General features: G+C 34.1%; 1 protein-coding gene across 5 annotated transcripts in view; it reads left to right on the top strand.

The window, feature by feature from the left end:
• Cdh8 (cadherin 8) overlaps positions 1–21,139 on the top strand; it is a 350,701-nt gene that overhangs the window by 110,466 nt on the left and 219,096 nt on the right. For all 5 annotated transcript variants that reach the window (XM_013365564.4, XM_040279039.2, XM_005318256.5 and 2 more), the window contains exon 3: positions 8,470–8,764. In XM_013365564.4, the coding sequence (XP_013221018.1) occupies positions 8,470–8,764 (295 nt within the window). The remainder of the gene's footprint in view (positions 1–8,469; positions 8,765–21,139) is intronic.

Genomic DNA, 21,139 nt, shown 5'->3' with positions numbered 1-21,139 from the left:
ATTATTATGTCATTTGTCCATTGGGAGCAAAATGTTGAACTCAGAACATTTAACTCAAAATGTTGCATTCTTATCTTTACTCTGAATATATACTATCTATTGAATTTTGTCTCAGAATTTGTGGTTAAATATATTTTTCTTGGCAAACAGTTCCAGGGAGGGAAAACATATCATTATACTTCCTAAACTTAATCCACAAGAGAGTATCTTATAGAGAATTTTATTTGAGTATCTTAGTTGCTAGAGTATATCATACCTTTAACAGCATTATATTACAAAACTTTAAGGCTACATATTATTATTAAAACATTTTTAACTAGAGAAACTGAATCTTGAATAGGTTAAGTGAATTCCTCAACAACTTGTAGCTTGTTTCAATTTAATTCTATTTCTTCTCAGGCTCTCATTCTAGATCTCTTAATATGAGGTGTAAATCTTTAAATCTTTGGTTGCCATAGAGAAACACACCGACTTTCAAGTCTATAAGATTTAGTATCTTAACTAAAATGTTATCGGCATATATGTGTTAATAGACAGATAGATAGATATTAATAAAGATGTTTCGGACACAGGAGAGTTTGGTCCTTTTTTTCCCCCTATAGTTCTTTGATTAAATATTGTAACCCACCCCTGCATGGAAATGGAAAGAGAAAGTTTGAGTATATAAAATTTGAGACTTCCTGGAGTATTTTAAGACAGTTCAGATCAAATGAAGCACATTAAATAATATTACTATCTGACATCATTACCAAATTGATTCTTCTAAATCCCCTTTTCCTGAATTCCATCAGTATTAATGGTTTGCCTTCACTGTATGTGGGCCTTTAATTATTATTATTATTATTTTTTGCTCATCATCTTAAGTATTTTTGATTACTAGAAATGCTCTTTAAAGTTGATACATTGCTTTTAAATTCTTTTTAAAACAAATCTGAGACTTGTGACTCATTGGAGTCTACATGAGAGCAATGGATTTGCTATTATAGGGCTTACCCATCCTGTTTGCAAACCTGTAAAACTGATCCAGAAGGAAGCTGGTAACAAATTTGCCAAGGTCATGAATGTCAGCTTGGGAAGTCTTTTGAGAGGGCCTACCTGTCTCTCTTGCCAGAGTATCCATTTACATTTCTATTAGTGGGACAAACTGTCTTTCTATTGCTGTGTATACTCTTATTTCAAACTTTTATAGAAATAATTGGTTCAGAGATTATAGCTAAGGTGTGTGGTTTTATATACATGGATTCTAAATGTATATACTAAATCTATTGCTATTTAGAAACCAACCAGAGAGACTTCTTTCTTCTTTCTACTTCTAATTTAGGAATTCACAAGGTCTCCAGATCAACTAGTTAAATTTTGCTGACAGTCACTATAGAATCATGCTAAAACGCATGACTAGGCATCTACCTGAAGAGGTTACAATTGATTCAGCCTCTTATTAGTTGTTAGGCTTGAGAAAATCAGTATATTAAAGGAAACTGAGCATTTCATCATATGTAATCACTTTCAAAGTGTAGGACGTTGAGGTAATTTCCATGCAGATAGAAGTAGACTTTAATGAGCATTTCACATGTGTCAAGAGTACAATGCTTATTGTTAAGTAGAGTGCAAATAACACACATAGAAGGCCTGCTTTTGTAGAAATTAGCCATTTAAAAAATGGCAAGCAATGCCTTCCTCTTTCTGACCATGTTTTCAAGTGTCAGCAGTCAAAAACAGCAGCTCATTTAGACTCACTTCCAATTTTCTATTTCTCTGATCACCTGTCCCCATGACCAAGTCCCAGTTGTTCTATACTCACATCAGTAACTGACACAGACTACAAAGCACACACATCTGAATTGTAAAAATACTACAAATTTGCTTGTTATGGACACTGGAAAAATACATACATGGGTATATAAGTTCGTGTGTGTGTGTGTGTGTGTGTGTGTGTGTGTGTGTGTCTAGGTGTGTAATTTTTTCTGAAGCAGAAAATTTCCACTGCAGCATACTGTGTTATTTTCATTTAATAAGAGATTGTTCCTTCTTTAACATTTCACCTCTTAAATTAGGGGTAAGTTGTTTACATGAGAATTACTTTGAAAACTGCTATTATTTCACTGAACAAATATTTCCCTGAAGTATATGGCCATAAGCATAATTACATATTTCCAACTCCATCTTAGCTAAATTTTGGGGTCTTTTCTTGCTGTTTATTTTTATGATGGAATTTGTTTCTGCAACTTGTTAAGAATGGAGTGAGTAAATGAAACATAATTTGGATCATTCATTTTTACTGCATAGTAAAACATTTCAGCATATAGACTTTTGATGAAGTGTACAGTCCAACATGACATCCGTCTGCCTCCCATCCTGTCTCCCACCATCACATGAGTCATCACTTTGTTTAATGCTAAAGCATTAAGAATAAGTGGTTGGGGCTGGGGTTGTAGCTCAGTGTTAGAGCACTTGCCTAGCACAGGTGAGGCACTAGGTTCTATCCTTATCACCACATTTAAAAGAAATAAAGGTTGAATTATTTTTTAAAAAGACCAAGTAGTTGTTTGGTCTCTTTAAATGAAATGGTGGGATCTTTTCTTTCTTGGCTGTTGTATCTCATATGGGGTCAACATTCTTTTAAACATGTTATACTGGGCATCACATGTTGGCTGATCTGGAAGTTCAGATGAGTAGATTTGAAGATATTCCTGGTTCTTTTGGGGAAGAGTTCAGAAACATGCAAAGAACTCTTCTGTCCCTTCTTACCTTTTCCCTAAACTTCTCTTTTTAATTCTCCAGAAGCCTAATCATTTAAAAAATCAGGCACAAACACATTGTGTCAAAGCACCTGATCCCATGTCTGATGGTGAATGGTTCTGATTTCAGAATTGTAATTCATTCACCAATAGATTGACAGCTTAGTGTTGTTTCTCCCCAACAGGCACTGTACCAGATACTAAGAAAAAGTGCTAAGATGCAATTTGATTTAATAGTACTAAGCTTACTATCTTCTCCAAAAGAAGTCAGATTTATGGAAAAAAAATGGGATCAGTAAATGACTTATATTGCCATATTCCCTGTTAACCCTTTGAGTTCTAAAAATTCTGATTTTCTCTTGGTAACTTGGAAACTGCTTGAGAAGAAGAGAGGAATTTGGAGAGACTCCTTGACGATGTCCTTCTGGATGGGTGAAACTTTATGATAAGCTCTGAAGCCAGCGTTATATCATTTCTAGATAATTGACTCAATCCTAGTCCTTACCTCCTTGTAGTGAAAAGGGTGATCAGAATGGTCCACAGTCTGATCTACTCTGATAACTGGATCATAATTCGATATCAAAATAATTTCAGTGTGTAACCTCTTCTTCTCTAGAATGTGCGGAGTGATGACTTTAGTATCCTGGGGAATCCTGTGTTAGAGGAGGAAAGGCTTTTGTTTGTTTGATTGCTTTTGTGATGACAAATAGAGTGTGACCATGAGAAGGATGTATGTTCTTACTTGGATTGAGAATGGTGATATATGATTGCAAGTTGCACCTCTCTTTTGTCTACTATCTATCCATCATCCCTCCATCTATTCATCTGTCCATCCTTCCCCTAATAATCAACCCCTCTACTATTTTCTAGTTCCCTATGTTATCATTTTCTAAATTTGAATACATAATTTGAAGAAATTGAGATCTTTGTGTTTGCCACATAGAAGATTTTAGATCCTTGAGTCTAACTTTTGTAAAAGTCTTTGATTCCTTCTTCAAATCTTTGTTTTGAAAACAAAACGAGAAGTGTGTCTTCCTTCTTTTCCTTTACAGGCACTTTACTGCACAAATATTTATTGAGCTTCCAACAATATGACAAACATGATACTAGGCAGTGGGAATACAAAGGAGAATGAAATGCTAATGCATCTTCCTACGACTTTTCTAGTATAAACTTGTCTTTTAATTGGGAGGTGTTATGCAAATATGCGGAAGATGATGAGAGTGTAATGATGCTCACACTTGCAATTCAGCTCAATTCTTGTGCAGCCCGGCTATGATTTCTGAAACTGAAGACTTGGTGTGAAAGGCTTTGATCACCATTGCACATCTCATACTTTGAGCCCCTCCAGGCTACAATGAGTGGGAAGAGGGGCTGGGAATTCATCTGATCATACAGGTCTTGGATGCTGGCCTGAACTTAAGAATCAGAATTGAGCTGGGTGCACTAGTGCACCCCTGTAATCCCAGACACTCAGGAGGCTGAGACAGGAGGTTCGCAAGTTCAAATCAGCCTTAGCAACTTGGCAAGGTCCTAAACAACTCAGTGAGACCATGTCTCTAAATAAAATACAAAAAAAGGCGCTGGGATGTGGCTCAGTGATGGAATGCCCCTGAGTATCACACATACGAACACACACACACACACACAATCAGAATTGAGGCTGCTTTGTAAGTTAGTGTCTTAGTTTTCTCTCTGACTTCCTCTTCCTTTTGCTTCCATGGTGTTTGTTAGTAAGTACTTACCAACCATTCTGATGTTACTAAAAAAAAAAAAAAAGAACAAACAAAAAGCATTATTATGTCATTAGCAAGCTCTTTTCTGAAATCTCTCTCTTTGTGGTCTTGTGTCTCTTTTATAGGAAAATTCAAATTCTATATCTTGGTCTCATGATTGCATAGTCTGGTGCCATCTTACCTCATTTGTAGTTTCTCTAGAATAAGATCTTTATTAACCATTTTCTAAGTAAAATTTCTATGTGTTGTCAGAGCCCCTGTTTTTTCTATATTGTAGCTCCTAGGACATGCACTTAAATGTTGAACTCTAAAACGTGCTGATAAGATTGCTTCTTGTTAGAATTGTAATGTGCTCATTAATAATGATAACAATTATTATTATTATTATTATTATTATTGAAGAGAGATCAGAAGAATAAAGCAAGCAGATTAGGAAAAGAGAGGAAGTGAGGGGAAAGGAAGGTACTAGGGAATAATATTGATCAAATCATGTTTTATGTATATATATATCACATATATGGCATAATAAAGCACACCATTGTATAATTATAATGCACTGATTTAAGAAAAATGCTACTTGTTGATAGAGCATTCTTTTGTGAAAACCTCTGAATCTCAATCATTTCATGGGTATAATGGAGAAATGTTCTCAGTATTATTATGAGAATACATATATGTATATACAAAATGTTTACCAGACATTAGTCAATACATAATCACCAGCAGCATAACTATACATCCCCTAAAATTTCTATTTGTATTTCTTTGTCATAAAACTATGTGCCTTTTAGAGCAGAGACCATGTCAAGTTGCTTGATACTGAACCTAAACCCCTAAGATTATAGAAGGACAAGGAGTGCTCTCTACTTGCTTACTAAGGAATGGATGAGGTCTTCTGGTACCACAGCCAGCCCAAGGGTTCTCCCCTATCCAGGATGATGTGTTCATGGTCTTAGGCTGCTCTAATTAGCAGAGCAGAGGCATCCTTTGGGAGAGACGGAGCTCACTCTCCAGATGATATGCAGTGTGTGAACATTCCAAGCCTTGAGGTGTATTTGGCTGAGAGAGAGAGAGAGAGAGAGAGAGAGAGAGAGAGAGAGAGAGAGAGAGAGAGAAAGAGAAAGTCCTTGCATGGCGTAAACTGACAGTGACAGTGTTGCTGCATTGAATTGAGCAAGTCTGTCAAAAATGTGAAGACCAAAAACAGCAAAAGCAACAGCCCATAAGTAGGCACCTCAAATACTTTGGAGCGCCAGACTTATGGGCTTTTGCTGTCTCTGTGTATGGCTATTTTTTTTAACACCCACAATCTTTTCTTAGTAATTTCAAATCTGTTACCTGAACAACAATTTGTGTTTGTGTGTGTGTGTGTGTGTGTGTGTGTGTGTGTGTGTGTGTGAGAGAGAGAGAGAGAGAGAGAGAGAGAGAGAGGATGAAAGAATGAATACAGAAATGCAATATTCTCTACCAAAACTATTATTAGTCTAGAGATCTGGATTTTATCATGATGAGTTAAAAATGAGTTTCTGGTGAGGGCGGGAAGAGGATGCATACAATATTTACCAAGTAAAAAGTTTGTTTGGATTACTGTATGTATAATAGCTGTTTTTGAATAGTCTTTTTTTACTTCATTACAACAAGTATTTTTAAATGGTTATGTGGAATTGAACATGTTTTTGGAATTGAACATGTTTTGAAATCAAGATGGTTTTAGTTACTAAACTCTCAATGTGGCCCACTTCCTTGTTTTTTTTTTCTTTTTTTATCAGAGTCTAAGATCAATTGTGCAGGCTAAATGTCTTATCCTTATATTGCAGCCAAAAAATAAACTGAAATTCTAATAAATATGTATTTATTCATAAATGTATAAATAAGTTCATGTAGTTAGAACTGAGTCTCACTTTTGTCTTTTATTCTTCCCAAAATCTGTGCTTTTCTTCTTTCTCTTTAGTTATTTTTAATCACAAAGAAACATCAAAATCTTAGATTATAATACAATTTACTAATCAGAGGTTATTGGTAGTTAGAAAGAAAACATGGTACAAACAAGTAACAATAAAACAAATTTGAATGGCTTATTTGTTAATTAGCAAAAATTTGTGGACAAGAATGACACATTCCAATATCTCTTGTGTTCCAAAAATGGCTTGTATGTGAGTGGAAGCTTCCATGAATGATATATTATTCAAATTTCCTTTTTTTAATAAAAATGCTAATGGAAATGTTAAAATGCACATAAATTAAAATGATCATAAATTAGGATTAATATCACATTAATGAATTATAATCCCACATTCATTAAGATAAAGTGGCATTTCAATATTTGTTCTTGTTCATAAATTTAATACAATAAATGAAAGGGATACACTTTGAGATTCAATAAATATTTGATGTAATCTTATGCTTTAACTTTTTAAAATATTCAAAAGTAAAGTAGGAAATCGAGATGCATTTGGATTCTTTGTTGCTCTTTTATGTCTTTTTTATAACTCTTTCTTTTTACTTATTGAAGCACTAAATACAATTCAAATCGGTGAAGAAAGTGATAGAACCAGTTATGCATAAAAGGGATTCCTGGGAAAACTCAATGTCTTTTGAATTTCTAGGAGTTTCTTTTTTTTCCCACAAGACAGTATTTTTTAAGCTAATATTTGAAATTTCAAAAAAAGAAAGAAGAAAATAGAAATCTCAAGATACAATATTGAAACTGTATTGGCAGTTCAATAACTGAGTTAAATGAGAAATGTGTTTAAGCAACATTTTGAAGCTCTAATTCAATGAAATTAATTTTTTAAAAAATGCAACCCAAAAGTCATATATTTTCTTGCTTGATTTTAGTGTTTTTTAAATTTTTTTAAACAGGAGTCAAATGATATAAGAGAGAAACTACATATTAGAATTTTCCTGTCTCTCTCTTGAAAGCAAACTGTAAGGATTTTAAAACCAGAGATTCTGTTTTTCCCCTATACTTACCTGCATCTATCTTAGGAAGAGTACTTGCCTGCTAACATAAACTCAATAAATATTTATCTAGTAAAAAAATTATGACATGAGGCTGGGGATGTGGCTCAAGCGGTAGCGCGCTCGCCTGGCATGCGTGCGGCCCGGGTTCGATCCTCAGTATCACATACAAACAAAGATGTTGTATCTACCGAAAACTAAATAAATAAATAGATATTAAAAATTCTCTCTCTCTCTTAAAAAAAAATTATGACATGACCTGAGATGTATTTGGATTCCTGTTAAGTCTTTTCCCAAAGAATTCCAGTTTGGAAAATATACTCCCTTATTTGGGCCTCAGTGCTCTTCTCTATAAAACAGAAATGATTTTCCTATAAGAAAATCCTGTAAATTGTAAGAATTATTAAAGAAAACAAAGTCTAACAAAAGCCAGTAGTTTTTAATATAATTCAAGTTCTTAGAATTATTTGTGTTTATATAAATAGAGCAGACAAACGTGTGTCAAACTGACACTACCATGTTCGAATACATCAGTGTGATACTTGGATAGCTGATGACTTGCCCTGTTGTATGTCAGTGTTCTCTTATTTTATATGAAATATTAACTCAAGTTTTGTAAAATTTAGGAAATGATATTATGAAAAGTAATCCACATAGTTCTCATCACATCAATCATTTTATGATTCATAAAAAGTAGATAATAAAAATAACATTCAATGACTGTTCAAAAATTAAAAAAGAATACATACATTTTTGTACTTTCATCTGGACCTTTTTATCCCTCTGCATGTATTTGAATGTATATTAAACAGGTCAGATCACCTTAGAAAACCTTTTCTTACCTATTTAGATGAAGTTTGTTATGTTTTATTTCTGTATGATACCTTACAAGTGTATTGACTATTTGTACTGCCACCCTTAGCAAAAATTGATGAGGTTGCTTTTCAAAAGAACCAATTTGATAAACGAGCAGGAAATTAACTAAAAAGTGACTTGTAGATGGCTCCATTACTAACTTCACTTTTCATTTTTAGCTACACACAGACCTGGATCCTGGAAGCAAAAAAATCAAGTATATCCTCTCAGGTGATGGAGCTGGGACAATCTTTCAAATAAATGATGTTACTGGAGATATCCATGCCATAAAGAGACTTGACCGAGAGGAAAAGGCTGAGTACACCCTAACAGCTCAGGCAGTGGACTGGGAGACGAACAAACCTCTTGAGCCTCCTTCTGAATTTATTATTAAAGTTCAAGACATCAACGACAATGCACCTGAGTTTCTTAATGGACCCTATCATGCTACCGTGCCAGAAATGTCCATTCTGGGTATGTATGCATCCAATTTCACAGAACTATTAAGAGTCATCTTTAAAATAGCTCCTGGCATCAGGAATGGTGTGATGCTGAATAAAAGACATTTATTACCTTCTTATCTCTAATTTGCATTTCCAAATCCCCTTTTTTTTGGCCTAAGTTCCGCAGCTCAATAGCTTTAGTCCCTTAGTAATAGGAACTGACTGAGGAGCAGTTTTATTAAAATATCTCTCTTTACACGACAATATTTCAATAGGCTGAATTTGTATTCCTCTCATAGACTTGTAGTTGGAGTATTGTTACTGAGGCGGATTTATCAAGATTTGTTCCAACATGCCAAGCTAATCCTATTGATATTTGCTTCATGTTTAATTATTTGTTTGTGTTTATTCACATGCAGATGCAGTGCATAGAGAAATAGGAAACCTTCTAGGTCTGTAGTCAGCCAGATATTGACTTGAGCTGGTGGGTCGAGTCTACAGTGAATTAGGCAGTCACTGTTGCCAGTGAGACTTATTTTTTGTGGCCAGCTCTTAACAGAATGATTTTAGGAGCCATGACTACCACCAATGAAAAATCTCACATTTTCTGAGCCATGGATGGATTTATTACCTTTTGTACAGATGAGCATATATTTCAAAAGATAATTTTAAGCTTTTACATCCTAATTTGTATATGATTATTTATTCCCAAATTTCAGCCTTGATGCAGTAACCCTCAAAGCTCAGACTTGTACAATAAAAGGAGGGATATTTTTTAAATTAATTTTTTAAATTTATATGTGACAGTAGAATGCATTAAAATTCTTATTACACATATAGAGCACAATTTTTCACATCTCTGGTTGTATACAAAGTATATTCATACCAATTTGTGTCTTCATACATGTACTTTGAAGGGAGGGAGTTTTGAGCCTTCTTTGTCTAACAAAAATAGTAGACAGGAGGCAAAATCACCAAAGTCACTTTTTGTAATGCAATCTGTATCCAAGTTTGTTTCAAATTGTGTTTAAAGATGTATTATGGATTAGGTGGTAGGTGATCATGATTAGACATGATTTTTTTATTTAAAAATCCCAAGTAGAGAATAACTAAAGGCCAGAACTAGGTACATGCAGACATGTACGGTCATTATTTCAAATCCCTAATTTGGTATCAAATAAATCCTCAGAGAAAAACCTGATCAAGAACCATGTGCCCAGGTTCTATATAGTGAGGTAAAACTACCCAGGAAAACTATACACTTGCAGATATTAACACCTGGAAGAAATATATGATGAAGTATTCTCAACAGCATCTCTATTTTTATTATTTTTTTTCTTGGTACCAGGAATGGAACCTCATGAATGTTTAACTACTGAGCCACATCTCCAACCCTTTTTTATATTTGATTTAGAGATAAGATCTCACTGAGTTGTGTTCAGGGGCTTGTTGCTGAGGCTGGCTTTGAACTTTGCAGTCCTCCTGCCTCAGCCTCCTGAGCCACTGAGATTACAGGTGTGCACCACCATGCCTGGCCCTCAACAGCACTTTACTATAGATACAAATAAAGACAAAGTATTGATTGTGATATTCAAGAATAGATTTTGGTGCCCATTATCATGTATAAAAAAGAATTTATTTACCTTCTCAATGTAGTCTCAACATTTTAAGATATTTTAGCAATTCAGTGTGATGTTACCACGCCTTTTATCTGCTCTATACATCATTCCCTTATTTTGTCACTTAATGCTTAGGATTACTTTGTTCCTCTACTTCCTTCTTCTTTTTTTTTCTTTTTTATGTAATTTTTTATTTATATATGACAGCAGAATGCATTACAATTCTTATTATACATATAGAGCACAATTTTTCATCTCTGGTTGTTTACATAGTATATTCACACCAATTCGTGCCTTCAAACATGTACTTTGGATAGTAATGATCATCACATTCCACCATCATTAATTACCCCATGCTCCCTCCCTTTCCCTCCCACCCCTTTGCCCTATCTAGAGTTTATCTATTCCTCCCATGCTCCTGCTCCCTATCCCACTATGAATCAGCCTCCTTATATTAAAGAAAACATTCGGCATTTTTTTTTGGGGGGGGGATTGTCTAACTTCATTTAACATTATTTTCTCCAACACCACCCACTTACCTGCAAATGCCATGATTTTATTCTCTTTTATTGCTGAGTAATATTACATTGTATATAAATGCCACTTTTTAAATCCATTCATCTCTTGAAGGGCGTCTAGGTTGGTTCCACAATTTAGCTATTGTGCTGCTATAAATATTGATGTGGCTGTGTCCCTGTAGTATGCTGTTTTTAAGTCCTTTGGGTGTAGACTGAGGAGAGGAACAGCTGAGTCAAATGGTGGTTCCAGTTCCTTCTTTTTATTCCTTTCTCTCTCCTTTTTCCTCTTCTCTTTCTCCCTGTCTGCCTCCAGTTTCTTTTCCTTTTCCCTCCCTTCCTCTCTCCTTTCCTCCATTATTTCCCTTGTTTAGTTCAAGTCTTTGGCTATTTGTTCCATCTGAATGGTTTTAAAATCATATTCCCTGCCCCGTCTGCCTTCTTAGGCCAGGAACCCTGTTATCAGTTGCTTCCTGAACATTTTCACCTGAAGGTCCCAAGGACAGCTTGAACTCCATATTAAAAATCAAACCCTATTACTTCTTTTTATGAAATTATTTTTTGTGCTTCCTAATTCCTCTGACTTTATCACTGATTCCAATATACTACAAAATCCCCTGTACAAAAGGTACAAAATGCTGAATCTTCTCTCCCCCTTTGAGCCTCAGCCTCACCTCATCTATCGAATCACTAATCTACTCCTTCCTGGCTGCTGTGCAATCTGAGCACATCATCTCATTTCACTCTTATGATCGTCTTTCTAGATCAGACTGCAATGCCTTCCCCTGGATCATCTCAGTAACCTACCAAAGAGTATGCTTGATTCTGAATTGGTTCCTTCTTCAGTAATCTATGTATTTATGCTGGAAAATAAACAAAAACTCCCTTACATTCTGTTGTGTTTGTTTTCATAGAAAAATAATTCTCAGGCTCCTTAGCCAGAAGGACTTTGGATGGCTTTGTTTCATTTAATCTCTTTCTTCTTACCTATCGACAATATAATGTTGGTAACCATTGTATACCCATTGATATATAACCATTGCAACAGCAAATAAGAAGTGATTTCAGGTCTTCGTATTTTACCCATATATTTCTCCTTCCAAGACTCTACTTTATCTATCTCTTGTGCAAAGAATTCTATTTTTATTTATTTTTCATCTCCTCAAAATTGAGTTGTTTCTCTATGGCAAGCTGATTTTTAGGGAAACTTTATAACTTCCTAGCAAGACTTTATCCCTCCACCATCAGCACCATCACAAAAAAAGACACACACACACACACACACACACACACACACACACACACACACCCCAGAACAAAAATTTCCATCTTCACAACTCCTTTTGTATTCTGACATGGCAAAAAGGAGCTGAGAAACATTATGTAACATTTCTTTTTGTCTTTTTGTTTTGGTCTATTCATTTAGGTCAGGGAACTTGCCTAAGTCCTCTTCTTATTGAGATTTCAATAAAAGTGTTTTAAAAAATTACTGGCACCTCCAATGCATACAGCACACATTACCTTTTTTAAAAATTCTTTTTTTTTTTTTTTTTTGGTGCTGGGGATTGAACTCACAACCTCATGCAACCTAGGCAAGTACTCTACCACTGAACTACAGCCTCTAGCCCCAACACACTTTATATTAATTACTGGTAAATGGTGAACAGGCAAGCTGTTATTTTTACTTCATTACTATGATTTCTCCATCTTAATGCCAACTCTGTTGGCTATGAATGTGCCAGAGGCTGTCTTTTCTGTGCATCTAAGTCATGTTCCTGATAGATTTGTTGAGACAGAAAATCTCAGAAACTTCCACAAACACTAATACTATTTTTAGCTAAGAAAAGGTCTTTAAAGATATTATTAGCTACAGAATGCAATGTGTATACACACACACATGCTTTAAATGCTTTGTCTTCAACATGTCTTCCAAAACCTATATAGAATCCATTTAAGTTGCAAAAAAAGAATTTGAATCCTGATTCCTTCCCTGATTATCCGGTTGACTTTGAGATCAGGAAGGTGAAAGTACTGCCTATTTTCCTTAGCTGTAATGCAAGGACAATAATTTCTATCTCGCTTTCACTGTGTAAGGATTGCATGATAAAACACAAGGTGAAGGAATGCCATAAAGTAAATAAGTGTTCCATAATTGGTTGTTGTTATGGCTTTTAAAATTATTTTTATTAATCTGTTCCCCATCTTACCTTCGTACCTTCCCTTATGTATTGATTTTAAGCCCTGGGTGTCTGGTTTCTCTTTGACTCCAGCCTCTCTGGTTAAAGGGAGCAGAGGCAGCTGCACTATTTTATTGTCAAGTGTGAATTACTCCCTTCATTTCTCATCAAGGTGAATATCATGATGAAGGTCAACTACTATCTCCTTCCTCTCCCCATCACCACTGTTCTCTCTCATCCTGTTTTTTCCCTCCCCTCTTTCCTTCTTTCATTTTTCTTCCTTTGCTACTGCAGAAATGCCAGCACCTGCACCTGTATGCCCTGAGGAATGCCAGCCAGGACTGAGGGAATTCATTGTGCAGAAAGTGAAAAATAAAATTCTAATTGAGAAATTTACCAATATTAAATTGAAATGAATATGATGTTCAAGAACTGTCTTCTAGTTGACAAGCTGTCAAGACAAAACACACATATACATTTGCCCAAATGGCAGCCAAATTAATTTAGAAATATCTTATTTGGAAGCAGGAGACATGGTTCTTTTATATTCTACTGTGAATTTCAGAAGTTGATGAGAATTCACTTTTACAGCAATACTGCATAAAGAAAGACATGTGAGCTTGTCTGATTGTAACTGTGGATACCAAACTAGCAATGTTAAAGTTGGTTTTTCAGTGGAAATTTGCCCACACTTATTGTTTCAAACAGTTTATGTATTTTTAATGTTATTGTGTGATTGTGAGGGGTCTTTTAACCCCAACTGCATTGTTTAACTGAACCTAGGTTGGGATATAATGAACTTTCTATTTGACTTTGAAATTGATTCTCAAATTATTTAACTCCAAATATGACTTCCATTTTTGTAAACAACAAACTCCATCTCAACGTCACATTACCTGTGTAGTGTATGCAATAATCCCTAAGTGGAAGTATGTTTGGAAAAATTTAATCATCTATTTCAAAAGTGCTAACCACTTGGCCTAAAATAGAATTGATGCCCAATAAACATTAGTTTCTTTTGTGATTTGGTTCCACTAATGTTTTGTATGATATGAATGTTTTGGTCAGTGAAAAAAAAGTGATTTAATAAGACTTACCTTTTCATTTCACAAATCCACATAATGGAATTGATATTATTTTATTCAAAATGGCACATTAGTTAATGTGGGATCAAGAGATGTGACAGTAGGTGGTGCTTAAGTTGCTAAGCATTGTGCATCATTGTGTTCATGTCACATAGATCATGACACAAAAGAATTTCCTAGTTTTCTTGGCAATTCGGACTCCTCTAATGATGATCAATATGTATGCAAAGTTACTATTAGAGAGAAGCTCTGTTAAATAATTCTAATATCCTTACAATGTTTTGACTTTAAGATAAATGTTAGTTTCCCTATTCCTCATAATTTTTAATCACAAAATGGGGGAAATAATAGCTAATATAAAGCCAGACATGAAGTAGAAGAACTGGGATTTAAGTCCAGACATCTGGTTCTACCTCCCCTGGGTTTAACCAGTATGCTCTACTGATCTTTGATAATACCTCTAGAGAATTTTGTTTATATGAACACAATGATTCTGCTGCATATTTATAACAGTTAATGTTTTTTCAAGGTGGGAGAGCTTTTGAGGTCAGCCTACTTTGCAAATTAAATTGAAGAACTGAGAGTAGAGTTGCAGAAGAAGTTTGAGATATTTTGCAATTTTCAAGATAAAAATACAAGAACTTTAAAAATGTAAGAACAATACATCAAATGGAAATTCAAGTAACAATAAAAATTAATTAAGAGCCATGTGGTGAATAGCTGGGGCAAAGTGCTGCTAATGTATTTAAGATAAAGGCAAAAGACAGTAAGTTGAATTGACTCTGGGCTTTCTGGTGGTGAATGTGGAAAGGGGATGCACTCTCCACCCCCAAATATTAATTGAAATATCAGAAGAAGGTTAGGGAATGACTTAGTAAGTATGCATTTTATAGAGGCAAATCTCACTGCTTTCCAAGATCCATCACCAAAAAGGTAATGGAAGTCAGTACATAATACACAAGCTCACTCACTCTCCTTGAACAATGACTCAGCCCAAAGAAAAAAAATGTTACCATTATTAAATCTTTTAGACATTTTCCTCTTGAGAAATGGTGGCTATGTGTTATTCATATTCTTTTGTCTTCTCTCAGCATTAACATTATGCCTTTTCTTTGTAAATGTGCCCTTTTAGGGTGCTCATTCTCAAATCCTTTTTTTGGAGGGAGATCCATATAAAATACATACTATTTCTTTTGTGTTTTCTGTTATCTTTGATTTGGAATAAATTAATTCTTAGTGAAATGTGACCAACATAGGTCATATATCTTTTCTGACTTGTTGGAAAGTAAGTTTCAGACATTTTGTCCCAAAATTTTAAATAATTTCTCCCCATATGGATATTTTCCTACACAAGCACAGTATAACCATTCAAATCAGGACATTTATATGGACACATCATTGCTATTAAGTATTACCAATCTCATCCAAATGACTTCAGTGGTCCTAACTATATCCTTTTATGGTAAAAATCCATCCTATTCAGGATACCATATGCATTAGACTCTTATAGCCTGGAAGTTCTTTAGTCTTTTCTTCCTTGTCATGACTTTATGCTCAACAATTACAGAAACATTGTTTTATAGAATTCCTTAGATGTATAGATTGGGATTAAATTCAGAATGCATATTTTGGACATTACTAAAGGATTTGTATTAAATGCATGAGATTTTGATATATTCCATGATTGGTGACAAGAACTTTGATCACTTCATTAAGGAGGTGTCTGCCATTTGTCTCCCTTGTAAAATTATTCTTTTATTCTCTTTGTACTTAATACTTTATGGGAAGACACTTTGAGCCTTCATAAATATTTAATTCAGCATCAAAATATGAACCCTAAATTTTAACATCCGTTGAATTTTCTTGGCAGAATTAATTATTAATATGAGAACTGGAAATGGTAGTTTTCTCAATTCTACAATTCTACACACATTTATTGATTTCCATTCTCCTACAGAGAAAAAGTTCTTATATTCCTATTTATTTGCTTGTGTACTTATTCATATTAATTTGTAATTTTAGATTTCTGTTTCATGCAATCAGTTATAATTAGAATTATTATCCTGCTATTCAGGTTATCTCCAATTTGGCCATGATATGGCCGTGAAGCTAATTCTGTGTCTTAATGACATGCCTCTATTATTCTTAGGTGGCATTTTTGTCTTCTGGTCCAACAAAGTGTTTAAAGTGTCATTTTGTATCATTTTATCCCAGTCCTATTATAGTGTACTTATACAAAGAAACCTAGTTCCACTTAAAAAGAATTTCGTACACACACCAAAGACCAGTATTAGTTTTATTCATTGCTATTAGGGGGCCATTGTTCCCCAAATCTCTCAGTGGCTCAGTGGACAGGGCAAAGGTAAAGAATGGATGGATGGATGTGCATATACACATGCACACACATATTTATCTGTCCATAAAAGACTGAATAGTGTTGCTCAGAATTTCTTGTTCATTCAGGACCTTGGAGAGTAGTCTTATTTGGAATGAGGGTTTTAAAGGTATAATTAATCCAGTCCACGTCCTACTGGGTTATATTGAATCCTAAATCCAATGACTGGAGTCTTTAAAGGAAGGACATATAAAGACACAGACACACTCAGAGAAGCCCATGTGATGAAAATCGCATAGAGTGGAGTTACGGCCCCATAAACCAAGGGGGACCAGAGTTCCACCAACAGCTAGAAATAGCCTGAAAGTTCCCTTCAGAGGAAACATGGGCTTGTTCACCAATGATTTTGGAGTGCAAAGAGTGAGAAAATAAATTCCTGTTGTTTTAAGCAACACAGTTTGTGATAAATTGTCATGGCAGCCCTGGAAACATAATATATTCTCTAGTAATAATCATGAGCTTGCCACTATGTTACCATAGGGTCCATTCTTTTTTTTTCTTTCTCTACCAGTAAGAAACCTGAATCTTTTTATCCTTCGTATATTTATTAATTGGATAATTCCTCAGACCTGTCATAATTTATCTCCGCTTGTTCCCTCTGCCCCACACCTGACTTCCCCATTCTGGTGTTTATCAGCTGTCCCATTCTTCCTCCACAACCTTGCCCTTGGAGGAAGAGATGGATCCTTATCTTGCCAACCATACCTAATGTCTTTTGGATTTAACTGCTTAGGCAGAAGGCAGTCAGAATTGGGGACAGGAAACTACAGAACACTTTCTACCTTTATTTGACTCTTAGTATACCACACATGTACAGCTACATTTCCTATTCTGTATTCAAAATAGGCATAATGCAAAGAGAGGTTAAATATGTTTGAATCAAAGCCAAACTGTTTCTCCTATTGAAGTCTTTAAAGTACTAATATATCATAATTTGAAAAATTCATATCATATGCCCTTGTGAAAATTTAGACATGTATATGATCACAGAAACACTTTTTAGAATCCTGAAGCGTTACAGGGATTTTATTCTACAAAAGCTTTAAAAACACATATCTAATGAGAATAGATTTTTGTTTTTATGCAAGACCACATGTTAATTTAGCATGCAGCTAGTGAAATTTGCAATTTCTAAAAAGTGAATTGCAAATTGTGATGACTACAACTTACATGGATTAGCTTGTTATTCTTGTTATTTGCCCAGTATAGTTTAGTTTCAAATATAGAATATATCTAAGGTAATAATTAAAGAGATTCATTTTTATACTCTTTTTTATTAAAAAAATTTTATTACATAAGCTTATAGATCAAAGGATGTTACAAACTGACAAACTGTCTTAAGCCTAACATACTTCTTTTTCATTATTTAGAAGTGGTAGCTTTATTTATTTTTTATTTATTTATTTATTTATTTATTTATTTATTTATTTTTTGCTCTCTCGAGGCTAGATTTTAGAAGAATTCAGTAGCATTTCTCTATTTTTAAAGGAGAGATGCAGAGTAAAAAAGGGGAAAACATATCTTGATGGATTTGATTATATTTTTTGTCTGGTTTGATTCAGAGTGACGAACAAAATTGAAATTCTTTAGGAAAACATGGGCGGGAAATCATGAAGATTGAAATAAACACTTTCAAAAGAAATCCAGCTGCTGTACCTGATATGAATGCCAATAACAGCTGTGGGCCCAAAACTTTAAGATGGGGTGAGGAGTCTGTCATTTCTTTTATGCATAAAGAAGCTAAACCTCCATTAAATGAAGACAGTATAATAGCTGACAAATGTGTGTGTATATAGATATATATATATATATTCATATTTAATTCATTATATATATGTGTATATCCATACATATGTATATATGTGTATATATAATGAATATATATGTTTATTGTATATAACATACACATATATAATATGTATGCCTATATACATAGACATACATATCTTATGAGAAATGTGAGCCAATAGCTTCCAATATGTGGATTTTGTTTCAAAAGGTCTTTCTAAGTAGTTAATGGCTTAGAAATTACCAGAGTATCTAAATGGGATAGCTGGTGACAGGTAACTGTGAGAGGTGACTGAAAGCATGTTTAGTGAACAATGATGGAAATATAAACCAGGTTTATTTGCATAGTTTTTGTGATGGGGAAGTTCCTCTCATCAAGTTTTTGCTATAACACTAGTTTTTATGTAGTCCCTCAATTCTAAGGTTACATATTATCAGTCAATTCATTGATAATAGAAAAATGTAGTTCATCCATTGTATTGTCCATAATATATCATTGGCTATTTTAGGATATTTCATTGATCAACTCATATTTCAGTCTCTTCAGTTTGTAAGGTTCTTGGATCCAAATCTCAACCCTAATATACATATTTATATATATATATATGTATATAAATTATATAATTTACATAGATATAACATAGATATAATGGCTTAGAGAACTTTATTATAAATTTTAGAGAAACACTGCTTTCACTCACTTTGAAAGTAGTGAACATTTCAGAATTCTTCAGTCTGCTTCAACACACTCTGCCCTACTGCCACTTGGGATTCCATGACCAACACAAGCTAGAGGTTTTCAACAGTTTCTTCTGTAGTTGGTCTTTGCAATTCTTTCTAGAAGATGACTCTCAGTAACCAACCAATGTAACCTAATCTGAATAATATAAATCACAGGAAAATATGATGAAATACCTCATTCGATTTTACAAGTTGTAATACAACTACTACTTTTGTTTAATATAAAAATTATATAGACGTATGTTTTGAAAATTTATATGACTGCCTAAAATTTGAACATACTGAAAGAGTGGACTCAGAATTAACAATATCTAAGTGAAGAAGTGACATTGATGATATATCTGAACCTATGCTTTGAAACCTAATCAATCCTGTATGTACCAATTAAACTTTAGTTTCCAAGCTATTTACACATGGCAGTAGCTAACAAGTTGTATTTATTTACTGTTTATTTATTTTTTTCTTCTTTATATCATGTGCTTACTTTTAGGAGCAATATTAAACTCCATTTGATTATCATAATGTTGACTCTTTATGTTCCTCGGAAATAGTTCTTCCTTTCAGTCAGATTTTGGTTCTTGCTATGTATAGATATATTGGTTTGTCTCTCTGAAAATTGCACCTACTTCCCTTTTCTTGGAGAATTTTTCTATGGCTAATATTTTATCCAGGCCCACTCTGAGCCCCTCAGAGGAAAATAACACATCTACTGCTTTCTATTCAAGTAATGTTCTGGTACTTGAAATACTGAAAAGTATTTTCAAATCAGTAAATCTGCACTTATCACAAGGAAAATCAAAACACTCAAGAAGAAAAAAAAAACTTTATTACAGATGTAAGGTTGAGAAATCAAGTGGGATTTTATCCAGACATTCTCAGGATCTTGTACTCTTTTTTAACTCATTTCCCTTAGATGCAAATTAATATTTTAAGATCAACATACTTATTGATCCTAGAGACAAAAGGGCAAATATTTCATAAGTTATTCAAGCCATATGTGTGTCTAGAGCTCTGTAAAACAGCATCAGCACCCATGCTGTTATGAGAATGTTTTTTCTTCATTTGTTTGTTATAAAACCATTATAAAAATCTTAAGTTAAGAGGGGCTAGAGCAAAAGCTCTTAGAGTTCAAATTTTTCTCACATTTTCCTGGCAGAGAAATGATATAACTGCACGCCAGGGCAGCTCTGAAACACACGTCTGAAATTCTCAAGCATTGATCAAATATGAATATGGGGTACCTTTCTCGATATGTTTTTAGGGTATGGCATGCTTTCCTCAGAACCTTGCCTCTCCCAACCAGTAGACGTTTTGCAGACCCTGTCTGGGTGTATGAACAACATACTTCTGTAAATTTGGGCTTAATTGTAGTCATGGATTCATGAGACATTGCTTTTCAATTATTAGACCCAAATGCTTTTATTCTTTGATTGATTAGAATTAACAGTTTTATAGTTTTCTGCCATATTTTATCTATTCTCCCAATAACTTAATGTAGAGAAGAACATGAAATAGTTTATATGGCAAGATAGCTGCTTGCATAGGTAGTGCATAGGTCAATACATAAATGTGGTAGAAAAGATGCACAAGAGTCCACACTGAAAATTATTTGAATTTCTCCTGCATGAGGAATGTGTTTTTATTTTATTCTTTCTTTCCCTTCTTCCTTCCCTTCCTCTTTTCTTTCTTCCTTCCTCCCTCCCTTCCTTCATCAGTATGGACTCAGTGATTGTTTTTAAATATATATTTGGGCTATAATCCAATAAAACTTTAATTTTAACTTAGTTTTTCATTTTCAACTATCAGAAGTCCTTTCAGTTGGCTCCTATATTCCTTTGGAATATCTCTATAGCTATATCTCTATATCTATCTCTGTATATTTATATATGCATTTCCATACATTATTGTGCAACATGATCCAGGCTTATCTTAAACAATGATTATGCCGATTCTAGAAAAGCCATTTCTCTAAGAAGCTCTGGTTTCTTTCATTGGAAAACAATGTTAGAAAGAAACCAAGATCTGAGTGCTAGGTATAGATTTTGTTTTTGTTCCTGGTTTATGTTTGCCTAGTCTGGCTCTCTCA

The sequence above is a fragment of the Ictidomys tridecemlineatus genome, chromosome 15, assembly GCF_052094955.1.
Source record: "Ictidomys tridecemlineatus isolate mIctTri1 chromosome 15, mIctTri1.hap1, whole genome shotgun sequence".
Taxonomy (NCBI): Eukaryota; Metazoa; Chordata; class Mammalia; order Rodentia; family Sciuridae; genus Ictidomys; species Ictidomys tridecemlineatus.
Note: the sequence above shows the minus strand (reverse complement) of the source record. Positions and strands in the feature narration are given on the sequence as shown.